The 27,524-nt window shown below is 42.8% G+C and overlaps 1 protein-coding gene across 3 annotated transcripts in view; it reads left to right on the forward strand.

Moving 5' to 3' along the window:
* The window catches only part of ARID5B (AT-rich interaction domain 5B), a 209,524-nt gene extending 182,955 nt beyond the window's left edge, over positions 1-26,569 (forward strand). For all 3 annotated transcript variants that reach the window (XM_056795952.1, XM_056795955.1, XM_007478274.2), the window contains 2 exons: positions 16,562-16,760; positions 20,369-26,569. In XM_056795952.1, coding sequence (XP_056651930.1) covers positions 16,562-16,760; positions 20,369-22,519 — 2,350 coding nt within the window. In that variant the 3' untranslated portion in view covers positions 22,520-26,569. The remainder of the gene's footprint in view (positions 1-16,561; positions 16,761-20,368) is intronic.
* The last annotated feature ends 955 nt before the right edge of the window (positions 26,570-27,524 follow it).

Raw genomic sequence — 27,524 nt, forward strand, 5'->3', positions numbered from 1 at the left:
AAGACTCATCTTCTTGAGTTCAAATCCAGCCTCTGATACTTACTAACTCCATAACTCTGGGCAAGTGACTTAAGCCTTTTTGCCTCCATTTTCTCATCTGTAAAATGAACTGAAGAAGGAAATGGCAAACTAATCCAGTATCTTAGCTGTGTGACCCTGGGCAAGTCACTTAACCTTATTTGCCTCAGTTTCCTCATCTGTCAAATGGGTTGGAGAAGGAAATGGCAAACCACTCGGGTATATTTTGCCAAGAAAACCCCAAGTGGGATCATAAATAGTTGGACACAACTGAAAAATAACAAAAATCATTATTTTTCCATGTTTGGGACACCGTTATAATGAATGGGGTCAGGCTTCACTGTTACTGTTTCCTGCCATGAATGTTTCCCAGTAAGCGATTCCTTAGAAAAAGAGTTTTTAGTTTTATGGTATTAGCCTCCCCCTGTTAGAAATCTAATTTAAAAATGAGTGATATCATGTTGAAAAGGATCCCTGCTAATTGCACTATATTCAAAATACATTTCTTTTTAATACATAAACCCTTATATTGACTTTTTGGCATTCTTATTGACAGCTCTTTGTATCTTGCACAAATGTCAAAGCCCCCATTCTCTATGATATTCGTACTTGTTAATAAAAGAAATGTGACACAGTGTATAGAAAGGACTGGAAAGACCCAGGTGCAAGTCTGGCCTCTAAAACACACTGCCTGAATGACCCTGGGCAAGTCACCTGCTCTTAGAGTTATAGGGAGTGCCCTATGACTTTAGGTCATAAATAAATAGCCAATCAGCATGGCAAAAGGAGGTTTCCTCACTGGAAACTTCCCTGTGACAATACAGTCTTAGTTTTGGAAGTCCCACCCACCCAAAAAAATTAAAAATAAAAATCAGTGAAAATGACCATTTCTTCAGCCCTTTGAGATTGACAGGAAACTTCCCTAAGAGGATGAGCGAGCCAGAATTTTCAAGCCGTCTGCAGGTGAGATAACAGAGCTGCTGGAGGATCAGTGTCTGACCCATGATGCTAGGAGGAGCTCCTAACCCCAGCCAGCACCCTTGCTGCTTCTCATCCGGGTGTTCCTGTGCCTCTGTTGCCACCCTCTGAGGTCCATGACCTGGAAATGGCATTGAATTCAATTATCGTTTATTCCTGATGGAGCCTGACTCAGTCCTGCCTGCAGGAAGCTTCTCTTCTTCTACAAGAGCTCTCACATCCTCAATGCCGTGGACCGGATCTGAGAGCATCATCCCGTCTCCTCCTATGGGAGTCCCAAGATGGGGCTCGTGAGGTCTCTCTACCACTGGCTGTTTTACTTCCCTTAATGCGCTCCAGCACACCTGGCAGAGGCATTCAAAATTCAGGCAGCCTGGATACGGGAAATCATGAGCCAGAGTCATGGGGCTTTGGGGAACTGAATCGAATTTCTGTATGAAATTCAGTCAAATGTGTAATCTGTGTGGAATTAAGATGTGAGGACTCAGATCAAATGCAATCACGGACAGTTCCTAGCTGTGTGACCCTGGACAAGTCACTTAACCCCCAATTACCTAGCCCTTACCACTCTTCTGCCTTAGAACCAATACACAGTACTGATTCTAAGACTGAAGATAAGGGTTTAAAAAGGGAAAGAGGGAGTCCAAAGGAATTGGATCCTAGGGAATTAGCCACATCCCTTGAAGCTGCCTTAAAAATCTTTCATGGAGAGTGGAGGGTTTGTTGGAGGTGCTTAAAGTCAGCAATGTCCGTCTGAACCCTAACAGAAAGTTAGCCATCGATTCCCCAGAGCTTCTCTAGAATAGTATCTCTTGTTTCTGACCTCTCCGTATCTCAGTGAACTTGTATATAGTAGGTGCTTAATAAATAATACAGAGTAGGCGCTCAATAAAAATTGGAAGTGTCTGAGGCAGGATTTGAACCCATATATCCAATTTCCCTGCCCGCTCTGATCAGAACCAGCATCGTGTATTCAGGAGGGCACCCCCAACATTAACATAAATATTATTAAAAAATAGATCGTTGGCTAAATTGGTGAAAGGACTTCGGCATTAAGAAGGATGGGCCATTCCTCTGGGGCGATTATCTAGTTTCACTGCCTTTGGGAACTTAGAACTGTCTCCTAAACCCATTTGTTTAGAGGCAAATGTTCCTTTTTCTGGTTTTTTCCACCATGACAGTAGCAACTGGCTTTTATTTTGACTCAACATCCACTTTTTCTTTTCAGGAAGAAGGAAGAAGAGTGATTTACTGTACGTTCCCCTCTGATTCATTTTTTCGGGTCATGTGTTTCATGTTCCAGTAAATGTTTTCTGTTTTACAATCAGGAAAGAAAGAAAGTGGCCAGTTATCTCAGTGAGCGTTGCTTGTACTGCCTGGGAGTTGGGCTACTTTGGGTTTATTAAGGAGCGCGGTAATGAAAATACAGGTGATTGAAGGGAGTCCATGGGTGTTTTTATGTAAGGCGGAGCACGAATCGCCCCCATGCCAGTGCCTGCATTGTTGTCACCGAGGGTCTGACGGGTCGAAACCTGCCTCTGATTGGTTTAAATCAGATGGGTTCGAGCACTTCGTAAAAATGGCTTTGTCAGCCTAGTTTGGCTTCCAAGCCTATTCATCTCTGTCAGTTCTTAATATTAGTCCCAGGTTCTTGGCTATAGTCCATTAGTACTGTATTTAATTGCTCATGTTACAGATGATTACCAATATAAAAAGCATTCGTGTTTTCCCATCGTGAGACTGTTGCCATGTCGATGTCTCAAGCCCAGCAAAGCTTCTGAAGCAGAATAACAACAACAACAATAATAATAATAGCAGCTAATATTTACATAGGGCTTACTATGTACCAGGCAGTGTGTACACACTAATCCTGGGAAGCATTTCTGTTTCTTTTCCCTAGTTTACAGATGAGGAAACTGAGGCAGGCAGATTTGACTTGTCTAGGGTCACACAGTTAATATTAAAAAGTGTCTTAAGGCTGTATTAGAACTCGAGTCCTCCTAAATCCAACTAAGCTGCCCAGAACGTGGTTATTTTAGACATCTTTTGTTCTAAATTCAGACTTAGAGTTGCATTGGGCATTAGTGAAAAGGAATATCTCAGTCTGCTGTTGGGCTTAAGAACTCGCTCCCAGCGCTCCCCTAATGAGATGTTTCTATTTTGCCCCGGAGCCCCAGGTCTCTTTCTTCAATCAATGGCAGAGCAGATGGACCCTGGTTTCTTGGGTGAAACCCTCTCCTCATTTGTGTTGTTTTGGATGGTAATGCAGCTTAAATGGCTCCGTTTTTGCTTTCACATGAGGGTTTCTTTTCTTCTCTTTTGGAGGAAAAAAAAAGGGAAAGAAGAAAACCTTCACACAAAATACCAGATTACTGGTTTTAATTTTCCAGAATAAATGACACGGTCTCTTTCTGTGGGGTACATGAAGTTGTTATTAGGGATTTGAAAAAGAGCTTTAAGACAAAAGTACTTTAGGATGTGCTTTTCTGGGGATTCAGAAACTCCAAATCATAAACAAATGGCTTTGGGGGTAGCGGGAAAAGGGGCAATGTGGCCTCTTCCTGGCACATAGACCAAGTTCATAGGAGGCTAAACTTGGGGCAGGAAGGGACCTTAGAGGTCACCGAGCCCAGTCCTCTCTTCATGCAGATGAGGAAGCCATGGAGAGAAAAGGGATTTACTATCCCAGGAGCATCGTTCTGGAGCTAGAACGGCCTTAAAGGCCACCTAGCCCAACCTTTATAATTCTGAACATGAGGAAAACAAGGTGGAATGGCTTCTATATTCACCCAACTACTATGTGGCATAGCCTGGATTTGAACTGAGATCCCGTGGCATAGCCAGGATTTGAATTGAGATCCTGTGGCTCCATGTTCAGTACTCTTTCCCTGGCCCAAATGGCCTGCTCCCAGCTAGCCCTGAGCCCCTTCCTTGAACATTCTACGGGCCCAACGCTGTGCCAAGAAACCAGGAAAATCTCCCCAGGAGGAATGTAGGGTGTCCATACCTGGGCCAGGTGGGCTTGGGCTTGTCCACAAAATGACATTTGGCTTGGATAGCCTTCTGATATGGAAGTTCTGGGCAGGGTGTGGTAGGCTACATATTTTGAGTAAGATAAAAATATGCCCCTGTGTCAATACTAAAAATACCCCAGATTCCAAGCAGCTTTGCGAATTATCTGGACAAGGGCCAAGGAAAACCAAGGTGATCTATGGCTCTGTTATTGCTCAGCTCAGATAGAAATCTGGTCTCTTCTTGTACATTTCTGCCACCCTAGAGCCTGTAAAGTTGGTGGATAGGAAGGTCACCAAGTTGTAGAATTTTAGAGCCAAAACTAGGGATCTTAGGGACCATCTAATCTGATGGCCCACTCAGTGAGGAATCTTTTCTCTAGGATCCTTAACTCTCTGCTAGGTGGCACAGTGGATAAAACACTGGCATGGAGCCAGGAAGACCTGAGTTCAAGCCAGACACTAGCTGTGTGACCTTGGACAAGTCACTTAATCTGTCTTACTTCGTTTCCCCAACTGTAAAATGGAGCAATAATGGCACCTACCTCCCGGGGTTGTTTTGATGATCAAATGAGATAATTTTGAAAAGCGCCTACCACAATGCCTGATAAATATTAGGCACTTAAATTCTTCCTTCCTCCCTCTCTCCCTCCATCCCTTCTTTTCAAGTCTCTCCAGAAAAGAAGGATAGTCCAGCCAATTCTATTCTCAAATCCCTTCCCTCTAGTGAACTCCAGTGTCCTTCCATAAAGCCACCACCTAGTGGTTGTCATCATGAATAATAATAATTCATATATAGTACTACAAGATTGGTAAAAGTCACTTTCTTACGGTTCTACCCTGTATTCCTGATGGGAATACCCAAGCCAAGAACTTGAGTGGTACGTAGTCAGGAACTCTCATTAGCCACATTTGAAATGACAGCCCCCGAGTCGGGCATGTCTCCTGATGCTGCATCCTTGTGGCCCAGCCTACCCAGAACAAGTCTTTCCCCTCCTCTGCATGGCCCCGTCCCCTCTCCTCTTAGCCTCCTCCCCGGCCAAACATCCTCCTTTGTTCCAAGATTGCTTCAGGCCCTTTACTCTGCTGGTCACCTTCCCCAGGCTACTCTGTCATTGGTCAGCACCCCTCAAAATGGAGCATTAGCAAAACAGAACCCTGTTCATCAGTTCCGATCTGAGCAGAGCCAAGTACAGGGACAATTTTGCATCTCATGGTCTGGAAACCTCACTTGTATCATGAGGAAGCTTGATTATAAAGTTGGGCGTTAGGGGTTGGCCCCTCTCTTTGGCCAGCTGCATGCCCTTGGCCCATGCTGTTCTTTCTCTGGGTCCCAGTTTCATGGTGTAATGCAGAGTGCCCTCGAGTGAGAGGCTCTAGGTTCAGATCCTACCTCTGACACCTATTACTTGTCACTTCCTTCCTTGTAAAATAAGGGGTTTGAACTCAATGACCTTTCGTGTCCCTACTCATTCCTAAATTTGTGATCATCTGTTAGAGTTTGAAGATGGCCTCTATGGTCTTCTGTAGCCCTAAGGCCTGGGATAATGTAATATAAGAGGAAACTAGCTTTGGATTTTGTGGAGGAAAGGGGATGTCTCCTGGAATCGCAGTTTTCTTCAGCCAGCCGCCATGTTCCCTCCACCAGTGTCCTCCTCTTCAGGACTCCGACCAACTTTCTTCTGCCTGTCGTGACTACCGTTACCAGTCCACCAGTAGGTGTTGAGGGGCTGCTCTGGGCAAAGCACTCTGAGAGACATAGAGAAGACGATCTGACGTGTCTTCGAATCCAAATTGTAGAGATAGAGGCTGTAAGAGCTTCCAGAATGGAAGTAGAGATCACTTCCAGGGAGGACAGCAGAGGAGAATTCATTGATGGAAGAGGGAAGATTTGAGCTCAGCTTGGGAGAATGAGAGAAGCTTTGGGGTAGCATTGATGATGCCGGGGATCAGCTTTGATCCCCTAAAGGATATCTCAGATCTTTGTTGGTCTTTTTTGGTTGTTCAGTCGTATCTTTACTCTCTATGTACTCTCTATGACCACGTTTGGGATTGTTCTGGCTAAGAGAGGTTGCCGTTTCCTTCTCTGACTTAAGAACTGAGGAAAACAGGGTCAAATGACTTGCCCAACATCACAGACAGCAAGTGAGTGTCTGAGGCTGGATTTGAACTCATGAAGATGATCCTTCCTGATTCTGAGCCCAGTACTCTATCCACTGAGCCACCTACTTGCCCTTGTGGGTCTTTAGTAAGCTGTAATGTGTAAGAAAAGGGAAAGAGACCTTGAAATCCATGCGATTGGAATGTTGGTTGCTTGTAGAGGAGAGCTGGCAGAGATCTGATTTAGCAAATGAGAATAAAATCTATATTAGGTAGGAGCTTGTTCAAAGACTGCGCCCATCAGGAAGGCACCATCCTGACGCTGGTCATTCATGTTCTTTCAATGAGTAGAGCTGGCTAGTAGTCTGACAGGAGGAGGAGAGAGGACACTAGGTTAAGGGTCAAGAAATGTGGTTCTGCCATTCAGTGCCTGAATGACCTTGGCTGAGTCACATATATTATGATACTATAATATTATACTATAATATTATACTATTTTGAATATATATATGATACTATAGCAATGACAATAGCAGTAGAAATAATAATAGACTATGTATGTATACATATGGAGCTTTAAAGTTTGCTGAGTGCTCAATATAAAGCATCCCATTTGATCTCCATTTTCCTGGAATTTAGTTTCTTCCTTAGGAAAAGGTTAATGGAGAGGGATACCCCAAAAGGGCTCTAAGATCCCCGCTAGCTCCAGAATGCTACACTTCTCTGCAGTTTGGAGTTATTCAACCACGAGTCAGAGAGGTGTCTCTGATAGTGGAGATAATAGAGAGCTAGCCAGAGAACCAGGAATGCCTGAGTTGCCTTCATGCCTTGGACACAAACTGGCAGCTGTGGGCAGATAAATCACTTCCCCTCCAGGCTTTTGATTCCCTGAGACTTAAAAAAAATTTTTTTAACCCTCACCTTCTGCCTTAGAATCAATACTGTGTATTTGTTCCAAGGCAGAAGAGTGGTAAGGGCTAAGCAATGGGGGTTAAGTGACTTGCCCAGGGTCACACAGCTGGGAAGTGTCTGAGACCACACTTGAACCCAGGATTTCCCATCTCTAGACCTGGCTCACAATTCACTGAGCCACCCAGCTGTACCCCCACTAAGACTTTTAAGTAATGGAGAAAGTGTCCTTACAGGGAGCTTCCTACCAAGGATCTGGCCCCTCTCCCCTTCTCTCTCCCTCTCTTTGGTCTCCTCCTCTGATCCCATCATCCCCTTTTATCATTTTCTGCCCTCTCTTGTCTGGTCCCCAACTGGCTTTCTGCCATCTTGCTGCCTTTTGCTTCCCTTCAGTTCTTCTCACAAAGCCCCCCCAAAGGCCCTAAGTCCTTATCATTGGTCCCCCAACTCATGCAAACCGAAGCGAGTTTCTGAAAGTTGTCCGGAAGAGTTCGGATGTACACTTTTCCCATCTTCTCCATGTAAAGCTTGATTCTCTAGGGGGCAGCTGGGTAGCTCAGTGGATTAAGAGCCAGTCCTAGAGACGGGAGGTCCTAGGTTCAAATCTGGCCTCAGCCACTTCCTAGCTGTGTGACCCTGGGCAAGTCACTTGACCCCCATTGCCTAGCCCTTACCACTCTTCTGCCTTGGAGCCAATACACAGTATTGACTCCAAGACGGAAGGTAAGGGTTTAAAAAAAAAAAAGCTTGATTCTCCAATGGGCAGCTCAAGGTGAGACCCCTGAGGGGTCTCTTTTTCATGCTCGTAAAGATTTTCTCCTCAAAGGCTTTGGGGAGGTAATTTAATATGTAATCTTTTAAATTAAATTAATTAATAATCAATTTAATAAATAATGAATAAAAACAAATTAAATATTTTATATTTAATATGAATAGCATCACTAAGGTCCATGACATTTTTCGCCAGTTCAAAAACTTTCTATTACATGGTCCTTTCAAGAAACTTTATTTAAACCAAAAAGAAACAGCCCATCCCAGAAGAAGAAAAACTGGTTTTTAAAATAAATAAATAATAGCCAAGAAAAATCTTGATCTCAAATGTTTTTTTTTTTAAGTTTTGCCTTTAATACAAGTCGTAATTAATAAGAGGTTTTCATTTACAGTAGTGGGTGAGAAAACAGCCCTAGGCCCAAACTATTCGAGAGCGTGTTTGTGTCATACTTTAGACTCTTCCCTGCTTTGTCTGGCCCTCAAAACTCGTCCAACTCTCTCAGGTCGAGGACATTGTTGTATTGTTTGTGTTTTCCTCCGCACTTTTGTCCTCCCTCTCTTCAAGCCGACTTAAAGGCGACTTCAGGAAACTTTCCAGGTCGCATGTTTTATTGATATTTCTCATCAAGCATGCATTTAAATTTGAGAATAGATTAGGTGCCTTAGCCCCTTTTCTTTTTGATAAATAATAAGAGGTTTCTACTTATGATTTTCTGTCCTCGGGGCTTTATCATTAAGATTAAATAACTGTAGTCTCAAGCATACCACTGCACAAACATCTTTTCAATTATGTGAGTAGCAGATGCTTTAACAAAGGGACTATTGAAAATTCAGAAAGCATGTTTCCAAAAAAAAAAAAGAAAGAAAGAAAGTATCAGATGACAGAAGAATGTAATTGTTTACCATTAAAACATATCCTTAGCTCTTTCATTCAAGCCCTCTTAGAACATTTTGTTTTTTACAGAAGTTATTCGGGACTGTAGCCGAAAAGATAAATGTGGTAGAGAATTGTGAGGCATTATGGGGACACGAGGATAAGAGGGTAGTAATTAATGGGATTATTATAAGAGCTGGAAGGGACCCAAAAGATAATATAGTGCACCCCTCCCCCCCATTTTACTGATGGAGAAACTAAGGCCCACAGTGTTTTGCCCAACATCCCACAGCAGCAATCGAATTCAAATTGGGGGTCTTGGACTAGAAACCCTATACCGTGCCGCCATCCCAGCCAGCGGTCTCGTCATGAATGGCATCATTGCTGAGAGAGGGTGCCATATTGATCGATTGGTTTTATAGGCAAAGGAGACCTTAGAAGTTGTCTTGCTCAACCTCCTTATTTTATACATGAGGAAACAAAGGCTCAGAGAGTTCAACAGACATGCCCAGGGTCGTATGGGAAGAAGCCGAGCTAAGATTTGATCCCAAGCCCCATGCTGCCAGGGGACTCTTATGGGTAAAGTGTGTCCCCAAAATCTTAGTACAGACTTAAGCTGCCAAATATCTGATAGCTTATTTAATCACCTTAGACTTGGGTTTTCCCTTCTCATGAGATACTGTTTGTCAAAGAACTTTGAAAACTCTAAAATGGGAGGCAGCTGGGTAGTTCAGTGGATTTAGAGGCAGGAGGTCCTGGGTTCAAATTTGGCCTCAGATACTTCCTAGCTGTGTAACCCTGAACAAATCACTTAATTCCAATCTTATCCTTTACCCTAGCCCTAACCATTTGAACCCCACTACCAATACCCCCCACCCTAATTGACCTTAACCTAGGACTTTTATTCATCTTATTAATATTAGTAATAATAATATTAATTCCAAGACAGAAGGTAAGGGTTTAAAAAACAAAACAAAAAATTCTAAAATGATATACCAGTGTCAGGTTTCACTATGAATGTCACCCCTCAAACACTTAAAAGGACAGCAAGACAAAAATAAACTTTTACTAAGTGTCTATTATGTACCAGATCCTATACTAGATACTGGGTGTAGAAAGAGGAAAAATGAGATTATTGCTAACCTCAGTGGGCTTATGATTTAGTGGAAAGCAGGGAGGAGGTTGAGCCACCATTCAACCACAAGAAATTGAATAATTTGTGTGTGTGTTTTTTATAAAATGTTACAGAAAAGAAATATAATATATAGCATATGTTATATATAAAATATACACAAATAAATATATTACATGTATATAGAGATATACACGCACAGAGGTGGGTGGTGCAGTTGGTAGAGCTTCAGACCTGACGTCAGGAAGACTCCTCTTCCTGAGTTCAAATCTGGCCTCAGATATTACAATTGTATGACCCTGGTCAAGTCACTTAGCCCTGTTGGTTTCAGTTTCCTCATCTGTAAAATGAGCTGGAGGAGGAAATGGCAAAACACTCCAGAGTCTTTGCCAAGAAGACCCCAAACAGGGTCATGAAGAGTCAGAGATGACTGAAACAGCTAAAGAACAACAACAAATACATATGTATGTCCCATAGTATCTTTTTCATTATCTGTGAGGAAGAATCGTTGGATTGTAGGTTGAAGGCTGGAAGAGACCTCAGCGATCGAGACTGACTCCCCTCAGTTTACATGTGAGGAAACTGAGGTTCAGAGGAATCCAAGGGGCTTCCCCAAAGTCCATTACCGACCTCAGGCCATCACCAAAGGCTGGCTTCTCAGCTTCTCCCTGTCCTATTGCTGCACCATGCAGACAGGTAACGTCTGGCAGCTTGTGGATCTGGCTTGTGGTGATGGGTGCCCACCAGCTTACAGCTGAATCTTGTCCTTGAACCTGCCGACCGACCGACCGACCGTGTTTCTCACCGCTGGCTCATTCTGCACATCCAAGCCCACTGTTTGAGAGATGCTCTCCGGAGAACACCGTAGAGCTGAGATCATTATCTATGGCGTGTATCTTTGCAGAGTGAGGTTTGGCGTCTACAACAGCCAAAGCAAAGAGGCACATTTGCTATTGTCTTCACAGCTCTGCACCCAGTGTAGAAACAGCCTCCCTTGGACATATCTCTCTGCATCGACAAAGCACTCCCTTGTGGCTGCAAAGTGCTTGTTCTACCATGTTTGTAATCAAGATGGTGCCCTGCGAGTTGAACAAGTGTGGATGGCATGGGAATCTTTTTCGAATCCTTGGAAGACTGGATGGTTTGTTTTGTTGATATTTTTTTAACTGGAAGAAGAAAAATATACCTTCCTTTGGCTGAATATTTGGTGAGAGGTTGTTTTCATGCTTCCCAGTGCAGTTACATTTTCTATTTCTGGCCCAGAAGGAAAATGTCTGGCCAAACTTTGAATGCCGAGACACTAGCAAGTCTACTAAGAAATGTAACGACTCCATTTTCCATCAGATCAAGTCTGGAACCCCAGTGGAAACAATATAACATGGCGTTCTTTTTGTTGCCATTGAAAAAGAAAAGAGCCAATTGAACACAAAATTTACTAGCTCCAAAGAGGCCAGAGCGTTTAGCCTGAGAAGGCCAATATTCCGCCCACCCCTGCCTTGAACAAAATGTTTTTGCTCCTGGAGATGGTACCACCTACCATTTTTTGGCATTTCCCATTGGTCTAGCCCCACGAAACAGGCAGCCCTTACTGGTGAGCTTGAGATCCACGAGCCTCCCTAGCCTGTCTCTTTCTTTCTTCTCCCGACTTTGAATCAGGCCATGTCTGCCTCTACCCCATTTTTCAAATCTCTATAAATAGACGAATTCCCATCTCTTCTTCGGCACTGTTTGCTAAATGTTTTGGCCTCCAAGTTCAGTTATTCCATGCAGGCATTAATCAGGGCAGGAGACATTAGTGGTTAGGCTGCACATTATTCTGCTGGGGTTGGGGGGATGCAGTAGGGAATGTTGACTAATAAAGATAAAGGGCCTTTTCTTCTTTTTTATGAAATGCTAATGACAGAGACATGTGTGATATGCTGTGAAATACATTTCTCTAATGTGAAGGTTCTGGTTTTTGTTGAGAAAGAGACACGGATCCCCAGAGGATTTTAGAATTTGTAAATATAAAATTATCTGCTTTAGTGTTTAAAAAAAAAATAAAGGGACTTGGCAGGTAGCCAGATTACTTACATTACTGTAATAGATTTGCTGACCTCTGACTTGTGCTGCAGAGAAATACATTGAATTTTTCATAATATCAGATGAGGCAGATCTAAAAACTCAGGTTACACCGAGCTCCATTATTTCACTGGAGATTTCGGAAAGCAGGAATCCTTTCAAACTGGCCGTTTCGATATGATTATAATTTATTGGCGCAGACCCCAATCAATCAGGGTGAGCGTGTCACTGATCTGTTCATCTAACTTGAGTTGATTTTAAGTTGTCTTTATTTAAAAAAATAAAAGTCTTGCCTTTCACAGTGACTGAATTTAATAAGAATCTTTGTGATAGCAAAGGGCTCCCCTACTGTTTCTGCTTTGGGGTGGAAAATGCTATTCTTGTATTATTCCTGGAAGAGGAAAGGGGGGAGGGAGAAAAAGCCTCATGCTGTCTCTTTCGTCGCTGGAAAGATGTTATTTTTCAATACACGATAGATTACCTATTCGAGATCCATTAATGGCTTTATAAATAAGCTTTGGGCTAATCTGGAATTTGAAATCGGGATAAGAAGAAAGGGCCATTTATTTGCATTGCTTCCAATCGCCAGCCCTGATGAAGATCAGGGAGAGGAGAAAATGCTCTCTGGTTTTTCTAATGAATACATTGCTTCCTCTCCCCATTACTTCCACCCACCTGAAACCTGACCAGAGCCTAAAAGCCCCTCTAAAGCGATTGCTCCAGATTAATGAATTTTAGAGGCTTGGGGTAGTGGCGAGAGGGACATTTTTGCTTTTATCTGCACTGTTTAGAAACTGATTAAATCTTTGTTGTACTACAAATATTTGAAAATAATCATCTGCTGGTTTCAGGCATGTTGCATTCTGCTAAACTATTTGTATAATCCAAACCGCGCTCTTCCTGTGTTGGGCAATATTGACCTTCAATTGGCTAACCTGTTTTAATGGCACCGCGTGTTCGTTGAATGTTCAAATGCTCAAAAAGCCTGTAGTAGTTTTAGTGCTCGGGGACTGTAAAAACTTCTAATAATCAAACGATAAGATCATATCCTGTGGGGTAATTGTGTTGTACCTTGAGAGGATAACTGAAAAAACATTCAGTGAAAACTGCACCAAACGGAAATCACCATATAAAGCTGTCTGTAATTGTTTGTGGTGGGAGATGTTGCCCTACCCTCCATAACTCAGTGCTGGAGTTCTCCTCTCCTTTTCTTCCTTCTTTCCTTCTTTTCTTAAATTTCTCTTTCTTTTTCCCCTACCTCATTCTTTGCCTTATCATTCCTTCCCTTTTTCTCTTTCTATTCTTCCTTTTCTTCCTTCTATTTTTCTTTCCTTCTTTCTTTTCCCCTTCCTTTTCATTCCCTCCTTTCCTTTGTTTTTCTTTTCTTCCTTCCTTCCACTTTCTTCCTCCTTTCTTTTCATTCCTCCCTTCTTCCTTCCATTTTATTCCTTCTTTTTATTCTTTTCTTCTCTCTTTTTCTTTCTTTTCTTCCTTTCTATAACTACCCTAGTATCTAAGAAAATAACAATTCAGCCCATGACCCTATCCTTTAAATGCATGTGTGGGCACGAGCGCGTGTGTGCGCACACACACACACACACACACACACACAGAGTGCAGAACAACCCACATAGACACCCTGTGAGCTTTGAACAAGCAATGCTTATGTTTGGGTTCAGTTTTACCTTAGTCATGCCTCTTTCCAGATACAAGAAACATTTAATTCCAGATTTCCTGCTTCTGGCTCTCAGCCTTTGACCAGCAAAGTGAAATGTGTTTTCACTGTTCTTGGCCAGCCCAGCTGCTGAGTTGAGTGGAAAGAAAGAAAAAAAATAGACTCAAAAATGAAAATGTAGTCCTCCTCCTTGAACTCGCAAGATTCGAAGAGGAAATGTAAGCCCTGGTTACTAATTAGCACCTGTCTAATGAGCCAGGCTGCAGTACTTGCCTGTGGTATCAGAAGCCAGGCTGGGAAAGGGCCTTTGCTTGAGAATATTACAGGAGATTCCAGAAAAGGAATGTCAGGGGTGATGGAGGCCTCCTGTGATGGGCTCCCGTCGTCACCCAGAAAGGATTCTCGTGGAACTTCTTCTCGTCGTGGGATCATCATCTCATTCAAAGACAAGGACAATTGGGGATGGAGGTGGTGGAGAGTAATGGTTACCCCTGAAGCATGCAAGTTTCAAATGCACCTCTAGTTACCATGACAACCAAACAAAAAATCAAACAGTCCTATCTCTGTGATCACAATTATTGTAATAAAACATGTTTTCATTAAAGTCAATTTTAAATATTTAACACATGGAGGGAAAGGATGTAAATATTATCCTCCCTCGAACCCCAACTTTCCACTGCTGTGAAGTGAGGGGGCCCTCGGCGGGGCCCAGGCAAGATTATTAGACGTTTAGGGGAATGTTGGGGGACTTTGCAAATGAAGTAGAATAAATTCAAGTATGAACAAGATTGTTTTTTTTCTCTCTTATTCTGCTTAGTTATGCTTTTTATTATATAAACATTAGCTGTAATATTACAGTGGGAAGCAGGTATTTGGCAGCTATATATTATTTTAGTAAGTCTGCATAGAGGGAGTACTTTCCAGTTTTAGCAGCTGTAACATGTTTAAACTCAGTTTGTAATGGGATCTGAAGATGAATATTCCCCATGGGCTCTCCTTAGCTTTGTTGCTGGCCCACTGCCAGGTTTAGGACTCAAAAGTATTATTCACGCCTCCTTGCACATACCTTGTCAGAGCATGCTCAGTTAATGAATTTCGTTTCTAATATGGCATAAATTGGGATTTGATTTTACCATAATTTATGTAGTATTTTATTAAAGAACGAAATTTTATGATCCCAGGCAGCTCGATTTCTGCACTCTTAAAGCCATAACTGAGGGTACGGGTAAGGGGTAGAGATCCAAATTGCATTGGTTAGAAACCAATTGTAGGATAACAAGCGAACATCCCAAGCAGAGGGGTTTCTGCCTGGGAGTCTTAGATTAAAGATAATTAGGATTCCCAATCTCTGAACAGATTTATGTTGTTTATAAGTAGAGTGCATTTTCTTCATTGAGTCAACTTGTCTTATTTAAAACAAATTATGTTTGCTGTATTAAAGTTCATATTTTTAAGGCTGAGTCTTGTATTAATCCCACAGTGAGTCATTAATCACACCAAATGCATTATAAAAACTTTAATCACTGAAGTTGAAACTGAGATTGTAATGCAATCCATCCCTTTTAATTACATCAGCTATTTTTCCCGTTCAGATCAAGAGCTACGGCGCAAAGGGAAAACAGATTAAAATGAGAGCTGTTTGATGTTTCTCTTTTTTTTAAGCAATTTTATGGATTTTGTTAAAGAAAGTTACATAATTAAAATTCTTGAATGTTTTTAGTCCTCTGATTTTTGTGGTCTTCACTGCCTTTCTTCTCCTCCTCGCTGCCCTCGTGACTTTGTTCTAACTCCGTGAACACTCCCTACTGCTGGAGATACCATAAAAGTGTTCCTCCTTGAAATGTTCGAGAAAGTGCCTGTTGCTTGGTGGGACTGCCATTGAAGCACTGCCAGCGTAGAAGGAGCCATTAACCCCATTCCTGCCAAGTCTTTAGTTTATGGAGATATTATTGCTCACGTGCAACCATATTCTTTTGTCTTCCCTGGGATCTTCAGTAGAGTAAAAAGAGTGGAAGGAGAAAAGAGGCTTTAGGGCTTGGGTCAAATCCAAGGGTATAATTCTTCCACTTCATTGCCATGTGCCCTCGGGGAGGTCACTTAACTATCTGAACCTCAGTTTTCTCAACTGGAAAATGGGGACAATGATGCGACACTACCTATGTGACAGGGTTGTTGTGGACATGAAATGCTTCATAATTGTCAAGTTGTATAAGCCTGAGTTGAGTAACCATCTTAGAAGATGATTTAAGATAAGTGTTTGTTTTTAAACGCTTCCATTCTGTCTTAGAATCAATACTATGTATGGGATTCAAGGAAGAAGAGTGGTAAGGGCTAGTCAACGAGTGTTTTAATTGATTTGCCTAGTGTTTGAGGTCAGATTTGAACCCAGGACCTGTCATTTCCAGGCCTGACTCTCCAACCACTGAACTCCCTTTCTGGCCCCAGGATATTAAGTGTCAATTCAGATAATATGCTATTTTTTAACATTATTTTATTTGGTCATTTCCAAACATTATTCATTGGAAACAAAGATCATTTTCTTTTCCTCCCCCCCCCCCCCACTACCTCTCCCCTAGCCAATGCGCGATTCCACTGGGTATCACTTGTGTCCTTGATTTGAACCCATTTCCATGTTGTTGGTATTTGCATTAGAGTGTTCATTTAGAGTCTCTCCTCAGTCGTATCCCCTCCACCCCTGTAGTCAAGCAGTTGCTTTTCTAATATGCTATTTTAGAGAGAATTTCTAGAACTTGATTTGGGCAGTAAGAATTATTAATGGAAAGATCACTGAAAATGTAGAAACTAGATCAGAGTTCTAGTCCTGGCTCTGCTATTTCCTTGCTGTAGGACTTTGGCCAAACCTCCACTCTTGACCTCAGTTGTCTCATTTGTAAAATGAAGATGATCTCGAAGGTCCTTCCCATCTCTGAATCTTTGGGTTTGGTAATAGATTGCATATATTAAGAAGTCAAGAAAATGATCGACCGTGCAACATTCTTGGCTGATCGATTTTCTGTTCTTTCATCCTTCAGATTAATACTCCCATACGAAAGATTTATTAAAGGAGAGGAAGATAAGCCCCTGCCTCCAGTAAAGCCTCGAAAACAGGAGAATGCTGCCCAGGAGAGTGAGAGCAAAACAAAACTGTCTGGAACTAAACGCATCAAAAGTGAAAACCCAAAGAACAAAAAAGAAAAAGACAATGCCGCGAAGCCCCAGGACTCCTCAGAGGTTAGTTAACCGTCATGGTCCTGTGCTAAAACATTATAATTAGAAATGGCCTGCTTTCGGGGCTGCTAGGTGACTCAATGGGTAGAGCACCAGGCCTGGAGTCGGGAGGAGCTGAGTTCGAATCCAGCCCCAGGGTGCCCATTAATCCCCATCCCCTAGCCCTTCAGTCTTGGAATTGATAATAAGCCAGAAGGTAAAGGCTTCAAAGAAGTGCCTGCTTCAGAGTCTTATGGGTTGGGCCAGAAATTCTCTTGTTCATTACTCAGGGACTGAAATGTTCTGCCTGGACTTCTTTCTGGGTGCTCTGATTGGGAAAGGCTTAACTCACACACACACACACACACACACACACACACACACACACACACACACACACACACACACGGTTCTGATGGTCAATAAAACCAGGATCTGGAAGCAGTGGGGTTTATGCTGAGGACTAGGTAAGGACCTCCCAGAGCTGGAGCTGCCTTAGAATCATGGAGCGCCATTAAATCTCAGAGAATTTGAAAAGAATTTAAAAAACCAGTTGAGGTTTGAAACGAGACAAGTCAGCCCTCAATCGTGGGCATATCTCGGTCATTCAGCACCTAAGTAACTTTGAGTTATCCCTGCCCAGTGTAATTGATGTGACCATGATGCCCAAATGTGTTATGTGGAGAGCATTTTTAATAGAGATTATTTATTGGAGAGTTTTGAAATGGCTCCTCAGAAACCATTATTATCTTTTCTGTTAATAGGTCATTTCTGATCATTTAAAAACTAGCACTAGCTACCAGTAGACCACAGCCACTCTGACGGAAGCCCTCTCAGACGCTAGACATAGAGCCTGGTTTTGAAATCTGTTGTAACATGAATCAAATTTTTAAAACCTCGCTCGCTCCCTATTAAAAACAACCACCACCACCACAACAGTCACATTCAAAGGCAGCGTGTTTTAGGATTCAACCCCAGGGGGATCTGGGTGCTTATACTAAACGCCCCTAAAAAAATCAGGTCTGTAATGAACCCAGAAGAGACTTTCTAATTAAACAGTAGCTTCTTTAAAAACAACAACGACAACAACAACAACAAATCCTCTCTAACTGAAAATCAAGTTGCTCAGCTGACTCTCGTAGAAATAAATTCTATAGATAACAAGAAAAAAAATTTCATTTCATAAACATTTTAAGACCCGTAATTTAAAAAGAGAAATGGAGACAGAGGTACTCCAATGAAATGGCCACATCCATAGCCAAAAAGTGAAGATTTTCAGTTTCTTTCTTGAGGCTCAGATCACTGAGGAACGTTGAATGCTGTCTACACAACTCTTGCCTGAGTCAACAGATCGATGTCTTTTTTTTTTATGGTTGGGTGTCAGTACCCAATCCAACATTGCTTCTGTCCCTAAATATTGCTTACCTGTCAGCTGTCAGCATCATCCTCGGCCATCCCGCTGACACGGGTGCCAAAAGGAAGTCCAAACCCACCTGGTTATAACCCTTGTCTAAAGTCGATGACAATGACAACACTAACTCAGAAGGCAGAAAAGTTAGATTTAAATCGTGCCTCTGGTGCCTACTGTCAATGTGACCTTGGACGAGCTTCTTTCCTATTTCTTTTTGGCCTCGTTTGGGTTTTTGAAGATGCTGGTTATTTCTGATACTAAATCATATCTAAATATCAGGGATAGTGGGTCTTCCTGTCATCTTGATTGCTTCTCAATGACTTAAATTGCCAGGTACGTGCTAATTAAGGGGATATGTATACGTCCCCATTGGATGTTGGGGAAAGTAGCAATTGAGTTAAGCAGGAAAAGTCTTAACTTATTCCTGTCTGGACTCCAGAGGATTCAAGCGTTTCTCCAGAAATCATCATGTGATTCTGCTGCTCCCAAACAATTAAGCCTTCATACTTCAACTTCAGCCAATAAAGGGGCAAAATATTCAATGTGAATGAGTTTTTTTCCCCTGATTCATTTTTTTTCACCATTTTTATGTAATATGTGACCTCAGGAGACGAGTGTTTCTATGGAAAGAAGCCTGGAATGGTCATCAGAGTATTTGGAAGAACTTTGAGAAGTCGGAATAACTTGATCTTCATCCTAGGACTTTTATTCGCTAAATAGCACATCACCTTGGGCAAGTCACTCAGGGACTGAGTCTCCGTTTCCTTCTCCATATAATAAAGGATTGTAGGAGTTGAAGCTGGAAGGATCATCCAGCCCAACCTACCCTTCTATTTTGCAGAAAAGGAAACCGAGTCTTAAGTGATTTACCCAAATATTGTGTTCTCTAAGGTGGATGCCAGCTACAAAGTTCTTAGATTTGACTTCACAGAAGACCTGTTGATATTTGGATTTATTTTTTTTTAAAAGCTCTATGCATAAGGATGAGACGGATGACCAATGATTGCAACAAATTGTGCATCCACAAGCGCAGCAGGGTCTTGTAGAGAAACAGCTTTTAAATGGGTGCGATTTATTAAATGGTTTCTCTGCCACCCCCACCACCCAGTCTCACCCAAATACCTTCATGCAACATTTAGATAATCACTCTCTTGATGTTTCTTATCTTAACAACTGAGGAGAACAAAGTTGGAGGCTAAGACAGAGACCATAAAAGGCCAACACAAAGCATGGTTTTGTGACCGCCCTGCGCCAAGGCATGTCAGGATGAGATGACAGCTGTTATGAAAAGGCTTGTCAGTCAGCCGGGGTCACAGATGGAAAGTTATAGTGACCTTTGGAGGTCACAGTTCATCTGGCTCCAGAATGGAATGAATGGCATGGATTGTGCCCACAAGCTTTGTCAATGGGGCAGCACAAAGAGAGGCTGTCTCATCGACGATAACTTATTTCAGGGAAGAGAAAAGCTATATTTGTAATGGCGCACACTGCCTGAATGTTGACAACTTCATTTTTAGCTTTAATAAAAATGTAGCTTGCCACAATGCTGAAAGGGAGACTGGGAGTTTCTTTTCTCCTTGGCAGGCAGGCTGCTGCAGCATCCGCATAATTTTTAAATATTTTAGCATTATTTGTGTATCGCGTGGCACCGAGGAGAAATTATTAACACTTAAGCAGTTGCTAATTTTAAATTCACCAAATTGCAGAAATTAGAGTGAATCTGGCCATCTCGAGGAATATAGCGAGAGGTGAGACTCCAGTTTGTTGTCGTGTGGCTCTTCTAATGGGGTTGCCTGCCTTCTGGAAGAGAGCAACTATTTTTTTTTTAATCTTTCTCAATGGTGTCATAAAACTACAACATGTAATTTAAAACCCATTTGGATAATTGACTGATTTGACAAGAAGACAACCTCAGAATTAAACTATACGTTGGAATCAAGAGATGATATGATTGTATACCATCAGTATACATGGCTTTGCTATTTTGATAGGTGTCTCATAAGAAGCCAGAGTCGATCTGCGTATTTCCCTTAATGTTTCTGTAATTTAGATTTCTTTGTTTAGAGCTGTGATTGGGGAGTAATAAAGCCTTTCAAAACTCTCGGAGGTGATTGACAAGCCTGTTTTTAAGGAAAGCTGCTGGGTGTAATATTGTATTTCATAGTGGGATCTGTCAACATTCTTTGCTTTCTTCTGACTATCTATTGAAATACATTATTAGGTCTCATCGGAGCAAGAGAAGGAGACGCCAGATCAGAGGAGTCTGACCGCAGCAGAATTGAAGAAGCAGATGGAAGGAATCCAAGACTGTGCAGCCGAGGTGCTTGTGGCCGGAGCAGACCCAGGCAAAGACTCGAAGGACCAAGGTTCCAACAAGGAGAAAGCCGAGGAGGCCATGGAGAAGGAGGTGGAGGCGCCATCTTCTTTTTCAGGCGTTCCAGTCCTCCCTGAGGACGAGGCAGCCCCGATCCCAGGGGTGGGCAAAGAGTTGCACCCATCGCCTGATGTCCTTGTTGGCATGAAGCAAGAGCCTCAGACCTGCAGTTTTACAGAGGGCCCTGAAAATGAGCTTCAGGAAACCCCCTTTGGCAGTTTCCCCACCATGCAGTTGCCTTTGGCGAGCCAGAATGAGATGGAAGACGACAAGCTGCCCGTGATGGCCGATTACATCGCCAACTGCACCGTCAAAGTGGACCAGCTTGGCCACGATGACATCCACGATGCTTTGAAACAGAACCCCAAGGTCCTTGTGGTCCAGTCGTTTGACATGTTCAAAGACAAAGAGTTGACAGTCCCCGTCCATGACGACCCTGCATTTAACTACACCCCCTTGCTTTACTCGCGGGGTAATCCGGGCATCATGTCCCCACTGGCAAAGAAGAAACTCCTGTCCCAGGTGAGCGGGGCCAGTTTATCGAGCAGCTATCCCTACGGCTCCCCTCCCCCTTTGATCAGCAAAAAGAAAATGACTAGCAGAGATGAACTGTGTTCAGGTTTGTCCCAAGCCCATCACGGTCCCAACGCAGACCACATGGTGGTCAGCCGGCCATCGGTCATACAGCATGTGCAGAGCTTCAAAAGCAAGACTTCGGAAGAAAAAAAGGTCATCCATGAAGTCTTTAAGCAGGACAAATTAGGCAAGCCAGATCCCCATCGCTGCAGTTTCTCCAAACATCACCTTAACCCCCTCTCCGAGGCGTATGTACTGAAGTCAGAGATAGAGGAGAGCAAAGATAAACTGATGGACAAAAGGGCGCTCCAGCATTCCCACGTGCCCAGCTTCCTGGCAGACTTCTATTCATCTCCCCATCTACACAACCTTTACCGACACACAGAGCACCACCTTAATAGCGAACAGACATCTAAATATCCCCCCCGAGACATGTATAGAGAATCAGAAAATATTTCTACTTTTCCTTCACATAAACACCAAGAAAAACTCAGTGTAAATTATCACGCGTCTTTGCATCTGCAAGACAAAAAGACGGCAGCGTTGGAAGCCTCTTCGGATGATCAGCCCACAGATTTGAGTCTTCCAAAGAGCGCGCATAAGCAGACTGGAAAAGCCCTGGGCCTGGCTCATTCGTCACTGGGGCAGCAGGAAGGCAAAAATATTTCGCAGTTTCAGGTGATGAGCAGCCAGACAAATCGAGACTGTAACCCCAAAGCCTGCCGAGTGTCCCCCATGACCATGTCGGCCCCCAAAAAATACGTTGAGTCTCTTCCTAGGTCTGGAAAGCCTCACCATGTGAGACTGGAAAATTTAAGGAAGATGGAGGGGATGGTTCATCCGATCTTACACCGCAAAGCCAGCCCCCAGAATATCGGCGCGGCGCGGCCGTTAAAACGGAACCTGGAGGATTTGGATCTTGTGATTTCGGGCAAGAAAATCCGAGCGGTGTCTCCCCTGGATTCAGCCAAGGAGACCTCGGCAAAGGACAAAAGCTCGGAACAGGATGGTGAAAGCACCAAGCCAGCTTCTAGCGGGCACGCCAGCAGCACGTTGGAGAGCCACAAGTTCCCCCTCTCTTCTCCTATCTTCACAGGGTTGTATCCAGGATCCCTGTGTTCGGGTCTCAATTCCCGGGTCCCCGCTGGATACTCTCACCCTTTGCAGTACTTGAAAAACCAGACTGTGCTCTCTCCGCTAATGCAACCCTTGGCTTTCCATTCGCTCGTGATGCAACGTGGAATCTTCACATCCCCGGCAAATTCTCAGCAGCTCTATAGACACTTAGCTGCGGCCACCCCTGTAGGAAGTTCCTACGGGGAGATTTTGCACAACAGCATCTACCCTTTAGCTGCTATAAATCCTCAGGCGGCCTTCCCATCTTCCCAGCTCTCCTCCGTACACCCCAGTACAAAACTGTAAACTTAGCCTTCCAAAGCATCCGAATGAAAATGTCCAATCTCATAGCTCCGTTCCTTACCCCGGGATGACATCTGGAAGAAGGAGCGGTCAGTAGTCCTTCTCAGCTAGGGCTCAGGAGCCACCCTGGGAATTGAATGAATAGGTCTCGGATTGGGGTAAGGCTACGCTTTGGCTAGGTTGGTCTGAACCCCGTTCCCATACCGATGACCTTCCCAACCTCCAAATCATTTCACTTTGCACACGAGTTTTGTGAAGGGATTTACAACGTCCAAAAATTGCTAAAAGGGACCCCCGTCTGCCCTCAGATTGTCGGGCCTGAGCTAGAAAGTTGGCAGTTCAGAGGAGGGGAAAAGGAAGACTATAGCGAATCCACCCATCAAGGGATGCCCATCGTTGGGCGGCTTGTTTTGACTTTTCAAGGTTCAATCAATGCAATGTATAGTAAATCTGCAGTCTTTCTTTTTGACACTATTAAGCCGTAAAAGTAAACACTGTTCAACTGACTGTATAGACTTGCTTCTTCAAAAGGTACCTGTATTCGTTTGTTCACATAATTTATATACAGGTAGTTCCATCTCCCCTTCCTCCTCCCCAGTTTATTCTGTCCTATTTTTTTTAATTAAACAATATCATTTTGTTGGCAGGTCTTTTGTTTCTGTTTCCTGTTGTTGTTGTTGTTGTTGTTGTTGTTGTTTTTAGAGGCTGTCCTACTTGTTGATGTGTGTATAATTTTTCCACATCTTATCATTTGGAGCAGCTTTGGGTGGTAAAGTTATTGTTTACAAATTGAAGCAACCAATTCAAGTGGAACAAATGAGAGAGAGAGAGAGAGAGATACGACAAATCACACGATGGTGCAAAAGCCAAGTTCATTTTTCAATCTGCAACTTAGGGATTTTGTTCCTTCTACACGGCAGGGCCGAAAGAACTTCTCCACTGTGTGTACCCAGCCAAAGGCTTTGCTTTGAAGTGTTGGGTTCTGTGAAAATGTTCAGCATTGTACTTACCTTATCGAGGCTGTGAAACTGTCCTACATACCAGAGGAATCATAAAAACACAAACTTCATTGGCAACAAACTACAGAATAACAACCAAGTCCAGAGGACATATTTGTGGGCTGTACAGATATTTTAGGAATTCCAGAAATCAAAGCAGGAGCCAAAATGATCTCCACTGATGTTGGGTCGAAACCCTTTAAGAGGCTGAGGAAAGAGGGCTGGGGGTGGGGGCTAGAGGGCACGGGGCGGGGGGGGGGGTAGGTTGGGAAGAGAGGAGGTAGAATGGGAAAGAATGCCCAGACACCCAATACTCACCCCCAGCTGAGCTGTCCCAAGAGCCATCACTGGCCTGATCAAGTTGGTCTCTTATAGAGCCAAAGAAGAGCCCACTGCCACCCACGTCATCATGGCTTATGGATTAGAATTGGAGCACCCACGTCAAAAAAGAAACTCATCTTTGGTTGCAAGGGCAGTGTTGTCGTGGTGGCTGTTTTAACCAGCAGCCTATCTGGCAACAGGTTTTGCTTCATGTTTGCTTCTGTTGTCCAATATAAATGTTCACGCTGGTCAAGCCATCGAAAGATGTGGATAATTTATTCTGCCTCTGTTACATTGGTTACCAAGGCGTAACCACAGAGTGTTTCATTTTCAAAACGTTTTGTCAGTCAAAGAAAATGGTGGGTTTCCTTGTATCCTTCCCCCAGAATCGCTCCCCCTCCATGCATTGATGGTCATTATGTTAAAGCCCTCCACCACCACCCTTCCCTGTAGACGTTAGTTCCCTGCTTAACCGAGAGTTTATTACTTTTTTTCTTCCTCTGAGATGTTTTGCTGTATGAAAATTGAGGACAATTTTCAACTTCTAAATAAGCAACTCGCCTGCAGAATTTTCAGAACTGGTAACCGTCAAACTTGAGGCTGTAAAACAAAGCCATGCATGCGATGCATTTATTTGTATTGAAACGTCACCACGACATAAAGCCAAATATCTAATGTAACATACATACTTAATATCCAAAGGTGAAAACAAAAGAATGTAGCCATCAAGTGTTTAAAAAAGTTCCATTTGCTTCAATTAATTACTTACCTTCCTGTGGAAAAAACAAACAAACACGTATGTGTGTGTATGTATATGTATGTGTACATACATATACGAGAGAATATTAAATAAACTAATAGACTTTAGGTTATACGTGTGTGAGTGCAGATTATCCTGCTATTGCACAAGAGAGAGAGCGAGAGAGAGAGCGCGCGAGAGAGAGCGAGAGAGAGAGAGAGAACATCCCAATCCCAGCTGGTTTCCTTCCAGCAGGGACGCATATAAGGAAGTTGCACTAGTTATGAATCGTGACAGAACCAGAGAATATGAAAGAAAAACAACCCCATGGCCACACCACAGTAAACGAGCTTGTTTAAAACAAAATAGGAGCTTCCCTTTTTCCGAGGGTCGCCTAGAAATTGTGGACCTAGGGGCATTTGTTTTCTGCAACGCACTGATCTCACTTTGGTTCCATCAGGTTGGAATTGGGTCACGCCATTTTCAAATCCCATTAATAGAAGCCAGCATTCATTTTTCTCATTTGTTGCAAGAGGAGATTCACTGTTTCTCTCTGAGGGAGATCAGATGCTAGGTGAAACCTCAGGACCACTAACAGAGAGACGGTGGGACTCCCTCCCTGCAGAAGCAGTGAGTTATTTGTTGTTGTTGTTGCTATTGTTGTTATTTTTTAATTCTCAACCAAAATCTTGGAATTCTTTCTCCCAAAAAGACCATTGAATTCCTCATTGGATGAGAAAGACTCTTTTTTTTTTTAAAGTCTTACACGGGGCTTTGTTTGTATTGTTTGAGTCCAAGGGGCCTTATTATTGAATGGAGTTGTGCAAGCCTTTTGTTGTGCAACCAAACCATTGTTATTGGTAGTTTTGTAAAGGAAACTGTGGAATCTAATGGGCAACAGAGTCATAAATCTATTTACTGAGAACAGCTTCCAAGAAATGTTGCAATTCCAAATGCACTTAAGTTCATGATTCATTGGATATTTCGGAGGTTATAAGATTTAAATAACACCCTCACCCCTGCTAAAAAAAAAAAAGAAAACACAAAAACAGCTCTTCTGTGTTATTTAGAGTTTGACTTGAGCAAACTCGCCTTTAAAAAGAGAGCCCAGCTGAGTTTCAGGGTTCAGTGTCTTCCGAATAAATGATTAGAATGTGGACTATTTGCAACTGGACTGTCTTATTTAACTAGTTATTGGAGACTCTCAGTTCACATTTATCAGAGGATAAAGCGTGGTTTGTTCGAGCCCAATATTGACTTTACAATTTACTGAACTGGTGCATGAGTTCTGAAGTACTGTATCTTACTATGTTGCTGTGTCTCATGGCAGTTTTGAGTTGGTCCCACAAAAATCTTTTATGTAGTGTGCCTTCAAAGAGAGCAGTTCATTTTTCTCTTCACTGATTGTTCCATACGGTCACATTTTGTGGTGGTCAGCCAAGGCCCATCTGGTCCAATTTTCCAATTGTCCCAATCTTAACAAGGAATGGGAATGATTTTCACTCTGGCGAGACCCACACCATTGAAACGATCGTCATAAGCACTTAACTCCAGTGTTGGCTGTAAATGTATTTGATATTCTGCTTGTCTCCCTATGGTTGAAATATGTTTGAAGAAAAGGCAGCATAATCTCTTGGCTGTTTATACTTTTTTAAACTTTTCCTTTGTTGTAAATATTGTATACTTTTGGTGATTCGAGTTATGTAACCTCTATGCTCTGTAAGGTGGTTATTTGTATATAGTAAAATGGCCCAGTGATATTATAGACTTTCCCATGGAGGAGGTTATTGAGTAACCTCCACGTTAGTTTGAACACTACCAGAAATAAAGCTGAGCCACTATAAACACTCGATTTTGTATGTTTTCCAAATTGTACTTATTAATGCTTTTGATACTGTATCACGTGCCAATAGTTTCCCAATCACATAGCAGGCAAGAGATATTTTGTACTTTTTGATCCACTGTAATATTTAATAAAAAATGTTACTATCTGTTCCCTTGGGTGCCTGAGTAATAATTGTATTTCCTGCTTTTCCTGTTGAGAAGTCACTGGGCTTTTCTGTTATGTCAGTAAGAGGTAATCCTTTGCTAGGGCAATAGCGACTTAAAGAGGGAAGGGGACCTTTTAAATCATCTAATCTAAACCCCTTGTTTTAAACATGATCATCTGTGTATAACCTAGTGGAATTGCTTGTCAGTTCTGGGAGGGGGGAGGGAAAATGAATCCTATAAGTATGGAAAAATAAAAATCAACATAGGCATCTGAAGCCCCAAAGCTAGCGAGAAGGCATTTGAATCCAGCTCCTTGGACTCCAGTTCTGACCATCCTCCTACATTACCTATTCCTATAGCATGCTATACAAGAAGATCTTTCAGTGTCCTGTCCAGACAACTTTTGGTAGGTAGTCATCTCCTGAATGAGCCTCCCCAAATCAGCACTATAAGCTTCCTTGGTAAGAATCCCTGAGCTTTCTCCCACAGTTGCTGTGCTTCCTATCTGAAAGGAGGTCCTCCCAAGGTACTCGCCCTGGGACACCCTTCCGTGATTCATCTTCTTGCCTGCGATCGAGATGTAGGGTCTGAGTGGGACTGACTGTTGACAGGCAGGCAGATAAGGCAGATGGACAGGAAGCTGCCCCGAACATGTGCTGGGGCTCTCGGAAAACCACATTTCAGCAGTGCGAGTGTGGATCGGCCCTTTTTTGGAGATTTCAGTTTCCTGGAGGTCCCCTCAGAACCACATCCCATCACCATCAGTGGCACCAGTCCCTCTCCCTTCCCTGTAAACAGTGTCATCTCTGCAAATTGAACACCATAGTAATTCCTGGGCAAACCCATCTGAGGTCCTCCTTTGCTTTCCAGCGCTTCCCATCTGCTTAGAGAGTGCTGTAGCTCACATTAGCATAGTGCTTTAAGTTTGCTAGGCACTTTACAAACATCTTGTTCTAGC

The sequence above is a fragment of the Monodelphis domestica genome, chromosome 1 (genome assembly GCF_027887165.1).
Source record: "Monodelphis domestica isolate mMonDom1 chromosome 1, mMonDom1.pri, whole genome shotgun sequence".
Taxonomy (NCBI): domain Eukaryota; kingdom Metazoa; phylum Chordata; class Mammalia; order Didelphimorphia; family Didelphidae; genus Monodelphis; species Monodelphis domestica.